At 52.7% G+C, this 12,627-nt stretch overlaps 2 protein-coding genes across 4 annotated transcripts in view; one reads left to right on the top strand and one right to left on the bottom strand.

Annotated features, from left to right (window-relative positions):
• Positions 1-7,331: 7,331 nt before the first annotated feature.
• Tnnc1 (troponin C1, slow skeletal and cardiac type) lies at positions 7,332-10,795 on the bottom strand. 2 transcript variants are annotated; one of them, NM_001034105.2, is made up of 6 exons: positions 10,734-10,795; positions 9,316-9,346; positions 8,944-9,090; positions 8,489-8,603; positions 7,844-7,980; positions 7,332-7,757 (listed from the first exon to the last, which is right to left on the bottom strand). In NM_001034105.2, exons 1-6 carry the CDS (start codon positions 10,755-10,757, stop codon positions 7,726-7,728), a joined length of 486 nt encoding a protein of 161 aa, NP_001029277.1. In that variant the 5' UTR covers positions 10,758-10,795; the 3' UTR covers positions 7,332-7,725. The 2 variants fall into 2 exon arrangements, with proteins under 2 accessions (NP_001029277.1, XP_038950193.1); XM_039094265.2 differs by lacking the exon at positions 10,734-10,795 and adding an exon at positions 10,224-10,247 and having other exon boundaries at positions 7,548-7,757.
• Positions 10,796-12,297: 1,502 nt separating this feature from the next.
• Positions 12,298-12,627, top strand: part of Nisch (nischarin) — a 36,296-nt gene continuing 35,966 nt past the window's right edge. The window contains exon 1 of one of the 2 annotated variants that reach the window (NM_001376918.1): positions 12,298-12,498. In NM_001376918.1, the coding sequence (NP_001363847.1) occupies positions 12,403-12,498 (96 nt within the window). In that variant the 5' untranslated portion in view covers positions 12,298-12,402. The remainder of the gene's footprint in view (positions 12,499-12,627) is intronic. The other variant, NM_001409024.1, reaches the window with a different exon arrangement.

The raw sequence follows: 12,627 nt of genomic DNA, 5'->3' as shown, positions 1-12,627 counted from the left end.
AGGGCAGTTATGAAGTAGCAATGAAAGTGATTTCATGGGCTGGAGAGATGGCTCAGCGGTTAAGAGCACTGACTGCTCTTCCAGAGGTCCTGAGTTCAAATCCCAGCAACCACATGGTGGCTCACAACCATCTGTAACAGGGTCTGATGCCCTCTTCTGGTGTGTCTGAAGACAGCTACAGTGTACTCACACACATAATATAAATAAATCTTAAAAAAAAAAAGAAAGAGGGGCTGGGGATTTAGCTCAGTGGTAGAGCGCTTACCTAGGAAGCGCAAGGCCCTGGGTTCGGTCCCCAGCTCCGAAAAAAAAAAAAAAAAGAAAGAAAGAAAGAAAGTGATTTCATGGGCTGGAGAGATGGCTCAACGGTTAAGAGCACCCGACTGGGGGCCGGGGATTTAGCTCAGTGGTAGAGCGCTTACCTAGGAAGCGCAAGGCCCTGGGTTCGGTCCCCAGCTCCGAAAAAAAGAACCAAAAAAAAAAAAAAAGAGCACCCGACTGCTCTTCCAGAGGTCCTGAGTTCAAATCCCAGCAACCACATGGTGGCTCACAACCATCTGTAAAGAGATCCGATGCCCTCTTCTGGTGCGTCTGAAGACAGCTACAGTGTACTCATATATAATAAATGAATAAATCTTTTTTTAAAAAAAAGAAAGTAAAAGTGATTTCATGGATGGGGATCACCACATGAGGAACTGTATTGAAGGGTCGCAGAGTTAGGAACGTAAGAACCACTGACTTAAGGTCTCCTCCCCAGGCTCCACAGCCCCTCTCTGAGGGTACCAGGCTCTCTCTCAGCTCAGCAGGCTTGCTCTGAGGTAAGGGACAGGGTTTATTCCATGTTTAGAAGAGCTTCCATTGTCTTGCTTCCTTCAGGCCCCAGTGCATTAGATACCCAGGGGCCAGAGCACAACGGGTCAGTGGTGAGTTCTTCCCAAGCCCATGGGCTCTACATACTATGGTTCTGCCAGAAATCACTGTTCTGCCCTAAACTCCGGTGTAGAGTGCATACAAAGGAGCCAAGGGGGAGATGCACCGAGGAACCAAATCTGGGTAAGTGGGAACCCCCAAACCCTCATGTCAGAGCAGTGAGTGGACCTGCTGCCCCCACCTCTCACCTCACCCTGCCCTGAACCCTCCTTTCAGAACCCATGGCCTTCAAAGTTAGAGGTCCCAGGATTCTGGAAACGCCTGTAGGGTGGGCCAGATGGAATGGCCTGAGACCTCAGAAGGTGGGCACCAAGATGTTCACCGTCGGCTTTCCAGAGAGAGTCACGACTCAGGTCACAGAAGGCTGAGAACAGACTCAGATCAACCGTCGGACCCTCTTTTGCTTCTGGACTTTCTGGAGGGCTAGAGTCCTGGGATCCTACCTCCTCTCCCTATCTCTTCTCTAGAAAGAAAACAGATAAGCCCCTGCATGAGAAGGACCTGTGGCTTGCATCTGCCCTCCCAGTTCTCCTGGACTCTAGAATGTTAATATGGTGGGGGTTTCTTACTTGGAAGCAGATCAGGGGCTGCTCAGAGACACCAGTGACTGGCCCCATCCCACCTCTGCCTGTAAGTCTGCTGTAGAGCTCTAAGCAATGGCCTTTATTTCCCGGATCTGCCTTCTCCTCCTGAGGCAAGGACCAGCCATCCTGGATACGAACTACAAACTGAAGAACAGGGGTGGTTCTGTCCTGGGACCTCAGCAGGGTGGAGACATTCTGCCTCCGGCTCCCTGGGGAAACACCGTGTTACCTAGCCCAGGCTGAGGCCTTATGTCTTGCTTGAGATTGAGCTGAACAATCAGCCCTTCAGGCAGCACCCAAATTGAGGGTGTGAGCAGGAGACCAAACCAGTCCTCGGTTCACCGCCCTTGGGGTCTCTACTCAGCCAGACCTTCAGCTGTGGCTGCAGGGAGGGCTGTGTCTACCCGGATAGGCATGTGGAGGGGTAGGCAGACTACTTCACATCACAGAAAGAAGCCTGGCAACCCAACTGGTGTGTGGACCCAGTCAGATTTCTCACTCTTCCACACCCCTCTCCATCCCTCCCTTCCTCTTCTCTTCCTCCGTTTCCCAGTCTAGAGAACAGAAGAGAGGGCTTTCCTAAAGGACCCTTCCCACCAGCTGCACATGGCACACCTCCGTGAGCCTAGCACAGACAGCCCACGCCACCTAATGGACAAAGCTGGAACTTCATGACAGAGCAAAGGCCAATGTATCTTTGTGCAGAAAACATCTCCTGAGGGATCCAGCAGTCATCTAGGCACCACGATACAACCACACAGATGCAATGAAAGATGCTCTGGCGGTTTCTTCTAATGGGAAAAACCAAAGGAGGCTTAATGGAGAAAGCGCTATCAGGGCAAAGGAAAACACAGCTCTGTAGTGGGGAGGACAGAATTAGGTGATGCACACAAGTGACGTGGCCTTAGCTTAGGGGAGCTGGGGCTCCCTGGGTTGATTCATATGTGACGTGACGTGTATATTCCTACAGCAGGTGGATAACACAGGGCTGTATAGCCCAGCCCATTCCTGGGTAGAATTCTGAGGCAATAATGTCCGGAAGGATGGACTCCCCTTCTGTCCAACCCACACGGCCTTCTATAGATTTCCCTTCAGCACATGGGCCACGATCTCCTTCATCTCTCCCAGAACTGTTCCCACCTCCGGCAGCTGAGGAGGAGAGAGCCAGGGTGGGCTCTAATGCTTCTTCTGGGCAATTCTCACTTCTAAACCCCAGGTGCACGGCTACTTGGGGCAGTACTAGGCAAAGAGGCAGCCGTAGCAGGCTCAGCCATCCTCCTCCCACCACAGTGGGCTTGACTCTGTTCCCTTCCCATCAGCGCTCACGCCTATCACCCTCTGTCTCCCCACACATACCTCAGCCAGGCCTTCCTCTGCGTTCCACCATGGACCCTCAATACCCACACCCACACTGCCGTCTGTACCACAGTCTTATGTTCATCGAGGTCACTTGCCTACCCTGGCCCCCACTGCATCCAGCCTCACCCTCCTTGCCTAGTTTAAATCATGGGCCTGGTTTAAATCTATGACCCAGCCTTGTAGACAATGGGGACTGAGCTGCCCTGCTTCTTTGTCACCCATGAGTGACAGGTTGTTCTCATTAGCATCAGACAGTCATTGCCCAGACACCCCTGTTCTTCCCTCAGCCCCTGCCCCTTCCTCTCTGCCCCTGCCCCTTCCTCTGGCTTTTGGCTGCTGTCTACACCATTCACCACCTCCACAGTTTCTTCTGCTCCTTTTCTTCGTGTCCCTCCACTCTGACTTTCATCCCACTGCTCCCTGGGACCCTCCCACGCGGATAGCTAAGGCCTAGAGGGAGGGGAGAGGGAGGACTCCAATTCTAAGACCTGGAGCTGTCAGCTGCTGTCCAGGCTTGTTTCACCCACTGACTCTTGTCCGTCTGTCCTTCCCTACTGCTCATTTGACATACAGGAACCTGGTCTCTGCCACTGTTCTTGGGGGAGGCCCTAGCAGAGGGCTTCCTGCTCTGCTGACCCCTCTCTTCCTGGCTCTCACTAGGCTCCTTCGGCTCCATCCATCTGGTATCTGTCTTCCCACCAGCCTGCGGCAGGCCCACCTCAACTTTGTTCTCCAGCTTTCTTGTAATCAAGCCATTGGAAATGCCCTGCCTACATTTTAACACGAGGAAAACCACCAGAACTCTGATAAAGTTGACAAATGAACCAGCCTAGAAGCTGGAGAGATGACTCTAGCCAATCTGAGTCTGATCCCAGAGCCCACTTAATAAAACAGGTGTGATGGCACAATCTTGTAACCCCAGTATGTGGGAGGCAGGGACAGGAGATCTATGGGATGCACTGGCCGTCAGCCTAGCCAGTCAGTGAGTTTTAGGTCAAGAAAAGACTCTCAGAAAGTAAGCTGGACAAAACCTGAGGAATAACACTCTGAAGCTGACCTCAGGCCTACACACACACACACACACACACAGACATACTGAGACACACACACACACACACACAGACACACTGAGACACACACAGGCACACACACAGACACACACACATAGACATACAGACACACACACAGACACAGACACACACACACATACACACACATAGACACATAGACACACAGACACACAAACATAGATGTACATGGAAATGCACAGACACACAGAGAGATACACACAGACACACAGACGCACATACGGAGACACACACAGGCACACACACAGACACACACACATAGACATACAGACACACACACAGACACACACACACACATAGACACACATGCACACACATAGACACATAGACACACAGACACACAAACATAGATGCACATGGAAATGCACAGACACACAGAGAGATACACACAGACACACATAAAGATACACACAAACACACAGAGACACACAGGCACACACACAGATATACACACACATACACAGACACACACACGGGCACACACTCTGACTTCAAGGCCAGCCTGGTCTAAAGAGAGAGTTTCAGGACAGCCAGTGCCACACAGAAAAATGGTACCTCGAAAACAACAGCAACAACAACAAAAACCAAAAAGAAAAACAGCCAAGTTAAAGTTGAAGCCGATGTAGTCTTCACATTTCTAGTCCCAACTCTTGGGAGACAGGTGGGAGCCTAGCAAACGAGCTAATCTGACCTACGCCGAGACCTTGTTAAAGTTTGGGGACTCTGGCTAAAATGCAGTAGAGAGTCATTTGAATATCTTTGTGCTTATATGTTCCTGTACATGGGTGAGGGGGGGAGGGCTGAGAGTCTGCCACCGTGCATGCGAAGGTCAGCAAGTGTGCAAAGCGACTCCCACATCCCTCTGAGACAGGCAAGTTTCCTCTGTGACCAGGAGGGATCAGAACAGTAAAACAGTCCATCGCGTCACAGGGATTAGACTGAGCTCATCCAGCTTGGCGCCTTTACCCATGAGGCCTCTCCCTGGACTGAAAGTGGGAGTATTTTGTGCCATTTCCACAACATGTTTGAAGTCTAGAATTTCCTGAGAAAGATAAATACCAAAACCGAATGCCAAGAAACCTCCATCCCCAATACCTCTGATCTAAACCTGTGCCTCCCTAGGTTTCCATATCTCAAGAAATATCACTGTGGCCAAAACTTGAAGGGTCACCCTGGACTCCCTGAGCCTCTCCAGTTCGAGCCTTCAACAATTCCCTTTACCCGTTTCAAAATATTCCTTCTGTGCCTTTTACTCGGGCATCCCACAGTACCAAGAGCCACCCTGCCTTCTCGTCCCGCTGCTGGCAGGCCTCCTGACTCTCTCACAGCCCTTCTCCCTTCCGAAGCCCCGAGTGCCACTCCTTATGTAAGTGCTCAGGAATGTACGATGTATAGTATGTTGGTAAATTGTCCGGTGCTGTTTAAACTTGTTGGGAGTGGACTCTGGGAGCAAGGGGAGGCTCTTTTGTTTCCTGTGGCCAACCCAGCCCCTAGCTCTGCAGCAGGAGATGAGTCTCAGTAAAGACACTATGCCCTTGAGAATAGCCAGGTCAACCATTTCCAGCGATATTACTACTACTAAATCCTATAACGTAAAAATGGCTGCAGTGAGGCTGAAGCCATGGGGAAGGCGGCTCCTCTGTGAACATCTGGCAGTTTCAGCTTGTCCCGTTGGATTCTGTGGATGTCGTGAGGACCTGATTCGCCGTTGTCTATCTGGGCTCTGTGTTCTTTCACTCGGAAGCCTTGCTAGCCTCACTGAGGAGACAGCCTCCTCCACCCAAGGCTCTCTCAACGGGGAGCTCCAGACGGTTGCTTCCCCAGTTGATTTCGGCTGGATGGCTGTAAGCTCCTTTTGATGCTGTTTTCTGTTTGCACTCTCAGTGGAGCTGAGAGGGCAACTCTGCTGAGTGTTTCGAGTACCTGGTTTGATGTCAGCCACCTGCTGCATCTCCCTGTGTGGACTCAATACTCACTCTTTTACCTCTGCGTCCTACGTCCTACGTACATCCTTACTAAACTCATTTGTAACCAAAGGCAGACTACTGTAGCCCACTCCCTAAGCCTGACAGAACAGGAGGTCTGGCACTGCCCAACTCTCCCCGAGGCAGCTGGAGCTGGGCTTCCGTCCTGTTTGAGACTCATTTCAAGTCTTTCCCTGCATGCGCCCTACAGTTGTTTCACGGTATTCTTTGGGGTTCAACTCAAAACCACCTCTTCTAGGAAACATTCCAAGACAACTTCAAGTCAGGCCAGCACTCTGTTCTGCTTTTCTCTCTGAATTCCTTTGTCTTCCCATCTCCCAGTGTTGGCTTTGAGATGTTGGAGTGAGCTCTCACTCTGATGTACCAAGGCGTCTAACCCTGTAACTGCAGGCAGAGTATGTGGACAGGTCCCCAAATGATGTACTGGCAGGTTGTACCCCCCACCATGGCTCCTCCTCCTCTGGGACATCAGCCTTGCTGGGTCCCTCTGGATGTCTTCATAGGACCCCAAGCTCTCCAATTTCCAGTCCTGAGGGCAGAGCAATAGACCCCTCTCCTCTCCTCCTCCACTCTGCAGGGACTGCGAACTCCTGGCAGCTCTTGCCTGGTCAGAGGCATGTGTAGAATTCCGAGACTATCTCTGGAATGTGCAGGCTGTCTGGAGAATGCTTAGGCTGGGGCACAGGTGCAGAGGCAATGCAGTCACCAGGAGGAGCGGGGACAGCTGTTGGCATTCTGGCTGGAGCCTGGCTGTCATTATCAGCTGTCTCTCCTGAAGGTATTACTACCAATACCACCACTTCCTTGTAACCCCCCAACTTCTGTTCTGGTTGCAGATCTGGCCTGCCACACTCCGCTCCCCCTGACCACACCTCTAAGCTTGGGGATGTTACCAGACCTCAGGCTTTCATTTCCTGTCAGGGAAAAAGATCAGGTGGGTGACTGGAGGACAGCCTCAGAGGGCGGAAGGAACTAGACAGTGGGTCTGTTTGAACCTGATCCGTCAGACAGAATCCTTGGCTGGCCTGCAAGGTAGCCGAGTCCTCCTGCAAATTTACCTGGTGACCTTGGCTCTCTGGGCCAAGGGGTCCTCATCTGTAGAATGAGTGCTAGAGGGTGGAGCAAACCGCATGTTCCCCAGAGGCCAGGGGTCAATATTCCTGGTGAAAAACCACAAGGCAGTGGGAAGACAGTGTTGTCAATCTGCTGAGTCTCAGATTGAGCTTCATTCCTAACAGGAATGGAGAAGTTGCTGTGCCAAGGAGCGTCCAGTGCCCTCTGAACTAACTGCTCCCCTCCTGAGAGAGTACCCATTGCCTGGCAGTTCACCCCCAGTGGGAAATCGGAGACGGGCAACTCTGAATGAAAGTCAAGTGTCTCGCACCTTTCGAGGACTCCAGGAGCTTGTTAAAATGCAGGCTCTGGGGCTACAGCAGGGCCTAGTCATCGATGGGGTGCAAAGCAAGATTTCTCTGACCTAACCAAAGTCCTCTGGCAGAAGGTAAGCTGAACAGTCAGAATACAGGGATGGTGTCATCAAGCAGGAGGGAACCCTGAGAAAAGACTGTGACCCCAGGAAAATCAGAGCAAGATACCAGGCCTCCAAGGAGAGAGGATTTATTTGTGTCCCCTGGGACGGGAACAGGGAGAGTCCAGAAGAGCCAAAGCTTCAAGGACACAACCAGGTTCAGAGAGTCTAGAGAACCCGGGTGCACTCCTATCACGGGGTCCGGCTGGATTAGGAGAACAGGCATGGGCAACTCTGTGCAAAGCCAGTGTCTACTCCACGCCCTTCATGAACTCCAGGAACTCTGCAGGAAGAGGACCATGTATGGGTCAGTGGTAAGAGCCGAGCAGGGAATGAATAAGAGGGGGTCTGGCCCTCCCACCCGCTCACCGTCATAGTCGATTCGGCCATCGTTGTTCTTGTCACCGTCCTTCATGAGCTCTTCGATGTCATCTTCCGTGATGGTCTCACCTGTGGCCTGCAGCATCATCTTCAGTTCATCCAAGTCAATGTAGCCATCAGCGTTTCTACGGGGACGGCAAGGGGCATCTTAGAGCCCAGGAGGAGGAGGGGGGAGAGGGTGGGGGGGAGAGGAGGGGAGTGGAGGGGGAAGAGGAGAGGAGAGGGGAGGGGAACTAGGGGGAGGGGAGGGAGAGGGGGAGGAGGAGGGAAAGAGCCACCCCACACATAGAACCCCAGGAGGCAGAGCAGGAACACTAGGAAATGGTCACTCCTATGTCTCATCACATAGGAGGGAAACAAAGACTGCAGGGTATCTAGACTGGGATGTGAGACTACTCTTTCTTTCCTTCTTTCTTGTTTTTGATTCTGGTTTTTTGTTTGTCTGTTTTTTTTTTCCCTAGACAGGGCTTTTCTGAGTAGCCCTGACTGTCCTGGAACTCACTCTGAAGACCAGGTTGACCTCAAACTCAGAGATTCGCCTGCCTCTGTCTCCTGAGTGCTGGGATTAAGGGTGTACAACACCGCTGCCCAGACCAGAGCCCCTTTCTCCTCTCTGCTTGGGTCAGTTCTCACTTGTCAAACATGCGGAAGAGATCCGACAGCTCCTCCTCAGACTTCCCTTTGCTGTCATCCTTCATGCACCGAACCATCATGACAAGGAACTCGTCGAAGTCCACTGTGCCACTGCCTGTGGTAGGCAACAGGGCCGGAGAGAGAGAATGGTTAGTGTTGCAGCAGTGGCCCCCAACACATACATACACGCACACCAACACTATAGGGTTACTGAGCTCCTCTGCCCACTCTTCTTGTTTGAGATAGAACCTTGTTCTGCAGTCCAAGCCTGGCCTGGAGATCTCTATGTGGTCCAATCAGACTGGCTTCGAAGTCACGGCAGTTCTGCTGCCTCAGACTTCTTGGGCTTACAGTAGGAGCTAATTGCCAAGTTTCTGGGTGAGATGGTTCAGATACGGAAGAAAAGCAGCTCCTGGGCTACTCCCGTGGAGACTGGAGTGCATGAGGGGACTCACCATCCTCGTCTACCTCGTCGATCATCTCCTGCAGCTCCTCAGGTGTGGGGTTCTGTCCCAGCATCCTCATCACCTTGCCCAGCTCCTTGGTGCTGATGCAGCCATCCTCCGCGCCCAGGACAAAGATATCGAAGGCAGCCTTGAACTCTGTGTCCAACATAGGGTGACAAGATTGGATCAGCATTCACGACACTAGAAACCCAGGTCTCTGGGGCCACCAACAAATTGTCCACCTCCCTTCGAGAGTTCTTTGAGGTCATAGCAAGGAGAACCCTCAGATTGTAGCCTCTAATCTGGGGTTCTTTCCTGGAGAGGCATCCTCACTTTGTCCCCACATTTAGTCCCACTGTCCCCTCGATGGGAGATACTTACCATTCTTCTGTTCTTCTGTCAACTGCTCTACCTAGAGAGGAAAAGGGAACTCAGGACCCAGACTTGTGCCTTTGTAGAGACTGTTGTAGAGATCGACCCAATCCACAGGTGGAAGAGTGGTAACAGGAGGCGCATGCTCCAGGTTACAGACAAAGTCCTCAGTCCTTCTTTCCTACCCCCAAAGCCCTAAGGTGACCCAGAGGCTGGGCTAGGGCCAAGGTGACAGGCAGGCACCTCCCAGGACCAAGGTGTCCTGAGTAACAATACTCAATGACTGTGTCCTTTAGATCATCCTAATGAAACCCAAGCTGCATGACCTGAAAGACAGCTGCCCCTCAGGCTGAGACAATAAAACTAAGTGGGGGTGAGCAAAGCCAGCCTCTGTAACCTGACCAGGGTGACTGGCCACTGAGCTATTTTTAAAGGGGGACAAAGTTAAACCTGGTGATTGTTCTGGGGACTTTGGTATGCAGGGGGGTGGGGCAGTGTTATCTGCCCCCCTGGCCTACTGGTGCTGCCTCAGGAGCCAAAATTAGTCCCCAGCCCCGCCAGGCCTTGTATGGGCACTGGGTGGAGGGCCACCCCCCTACTCCAGCTCCACAGACTCCTACAAGATAGCCAAGGATACCATAGGAACCAGCTGCAGCCCTTCCCTGCTCACAAGTGGGGCCGTGTTCCGGGGGTTGGGAGAGAATTTCCTGGGAACAGCTGGCTGGTAGGATTTTCTTGTCCCTGGAGCAGGTATATCAAAAGCCCCTCAGCGTCCCCAGGAAATTGAAGAGTATTAAGGCAACCGTTCTCTAACCATGACTCCTATCACCCTCGACTCCTACCTAACCCCTGAACCTGCCAGGAACTAAGGTTTTAACCATCCATTCCTTCTTCCCTCCCTCTCTCCAGGCCTGTACCTTCAACATGCCTTCCCCATCCCAGAACTCAAGTTCTCCAGCCCTCTCACAGCTGCCTCCCACCTTCCACAGCCTCTTCAGCCAGCTAAGGGGCCAGAGGAGGGCAGCAGACCTGAGCGTGTGAGAAGCAGTAGGGAGTGTGGTCTGCAGAGACACAGACAGACAAGGACTCGGAGACACAGAGAGGAAGGAACAGACGTGGGGAGACCTTGAGAAAGACCCAAAGATGTCTAAAGAATAGAAACACAGCCATGACAGTGATGACTAGACATTTAGAAACAGAAGGAGACACAGGATGCTGAGACCACACCCTCTAGCCGCATTGACAAACCCCAAAACCGCTACCTTTTCTGCATCCCCCAAACATCAGCTCGAGGAGCTGGGCTACAGGTGTGTGGGGACCCTTTAGAGTCCTCCGCCACTTCCCTAGGGTATCCTGCCACCCATTCTTAGCTGAGTGAACCCCCCATGGACCTACCCACCCTAACCCCTTTAAGAGTCATCTCTCACCGCTGCTTTGTAGATGTCATCCATGCTGGTGGCAGCTCAGGGGACAGGCTACTGGGGTTGCCAGCCGGCCAGCCCTTGGCCTGGGCTTAAATAGCCCTGCCTGCCTCCCTCCACCTCCTGCTGCATTCCCAGCCCAGCCCACCACTGCCTGGAATATCCTCCACCCCCCTCCCTGGCCCCTGTAATCTCAGGCTGGCTAGAGTCCCCGTATCCTCTTCCTAGGGCTAGGAGCTATGAAGAGCTGCAAGGACTGGGTCTCTTGCTATCTGTACACACACACACACACACACACACACACACACACACACACACACACTCACTCACACCCGCACCACCAGCGAAGTCTCAAGAAAAAAAATAATTTATTGCTTTTATTTATGAGTTCATGTGAGAGTCGGACAACAGCTTGCAGGAGTCATCTATCTCTCTCTACTACCTAGGTTCCCAGGACTGTGTCTCAACAGCCTCAGTAAGTTTCCTGGATGAAAGAAAACATGAGCCCAGGCCCACACAGGAAATGTGAAATAGTGGGCTCCAGGTCACCCAGGTCTCTAAAAGCAGTTCAATTGTCTATGCAATCATAGAGATGGGTGATAACACCCCCATTTTACAGATGAGGAAACAAGAGGCTCCCCTCCCCCAGAGATGGTAACATGCCAACAGAGGCTGGCAGTGTAAGTCCTGCCGAGGAAAGCCTCCTCTGTGCGGTTCGGAGTATAATATGAAACCAGTAAGGGGAGAAATCACTGGCCCACAAAGAATAGGCTGGCCTGAAGCCCTTCAACCAGATCTACCATGCCAAAACTTTCCATCTTTCGATGACAACAATCAATGTTCACTTTGGGCTTGAGTCAGCTGGGATCTGTGAGTCCTAAAGAACCCTATCTATATCAGAATTCTCTCTCTTCGTCCTCCAGTTGGGACATCTCTTCTCCCGCTAGGTCTTCCCCATGGTTAAGGATGTTTCATCATTCAACCACTGAAGCTTTTGTGTCCAGGGCCCAGTCTGTCTCCTCCTCAACTTGAGCTTTTGCAGGATGTCATCTGGGAAGCTAGGTGGACAGCACATATCCCTTCCTTCCACCTAGCACGTTGCTGGGGGGAAACGGGCGGGGTGCTGAGCACTGCGGAATCACCACAATCAATTCTCCAGTACACGGTACAACAAACTCCCTGAGCGTCAGAAAGTCTCACTCTGATCCTTGCTCCAGCTCTAAGTCTAGTCTTACCTAAGTCATATCTTCTGCATTTTGCTCTTGCTACAAACAGGGAATGAGCCTAACAGCCAGGCGAGACCCTATTAACGTCCCTTCTAGAAACGGAGGCCAGGCGAAGCCGATGACTTTGGAGAGTTCAGAAGGCTCCTGGCCTCTGCCCTTCGCTGCTGTGGGCCCAGCGGACAATAACCACAACTGCTCCAGAAGACAGAAGCTGCACAAGTATACAAAAAGCAAATTAGGCAAGACCGCAGGAGCTGCGCATGCGTGTCATCGGCTGTCCTGTCAATTACGGGCGAGGGGCGGGGCGAGGACGCAAGAAGGCAGAGGGGCCAAGATGGCGGCGCGGGCGCGGGCGGGGGGCAGCGGGGGCCGGGGGGCGGTGGGACGCTGACCCCGCCCCCTGCTGCTGCCACTCTGCGCCGGGCGTCGGCAGCGGTGGAGCCGGCAACATGGCGGCTGCGACACTCAGCTTCGGCCCTGAGCGAGAGGCCGAGCCTGCCAAGGAGGCGCGCGTTGTGGGTTCCGAGCTCGTGGACACGTACACGGTGTGCTGGGGGACGCGGGCATCCAAAGCGGGCTTAGCGCCTGGAAGCCGGAGTTCAAGTCGGGAGGGTCTTTGAGGAGGGGGTCTGGGTCGCACATTCGATGAGTGGGTGAAAGGTTCTGCGATAAGC

This window comes from Rattus norvegicus, chromosome 16 (genome assembly GCF_036323735.1).
Source record: "Rattus norvegicus strain BN/NHsdMcwi chromosome 16, GRCr8, whole genome shotgun sequence".
NCBI lineage: Eukaryota > Metazoa > Chordata > Mammalia > Rodentia > Muridae > Rattus > Rattus norvegicus.
This window is presented reverse-complemented; position numbering and strand designations above follow the sequence as displayed.

Bases quoted from the DNA above. Each gene is read 5' to 3' on its own strand.
- Tnnc1 (NM_001034105.2), bottom strand. From the start codon at position 10,757: ATGGATGACATCTACAAAGCAGCG. The intron at 9,091-9,315 runs GTAAGTATCTCC...TGTTGGACACAG, and splicing joins GACAGAAGAACAGAAGAATG to AGTTCAAGGCTGCCTTCGAT. The intron at 7,758-7,843 runs GTGAGCGGGTGG...CTCTTCCTGCAG, and splicing joins TGGCCGAATCGACTATGACG to AGTTCCTGGAGTTCATGAAG.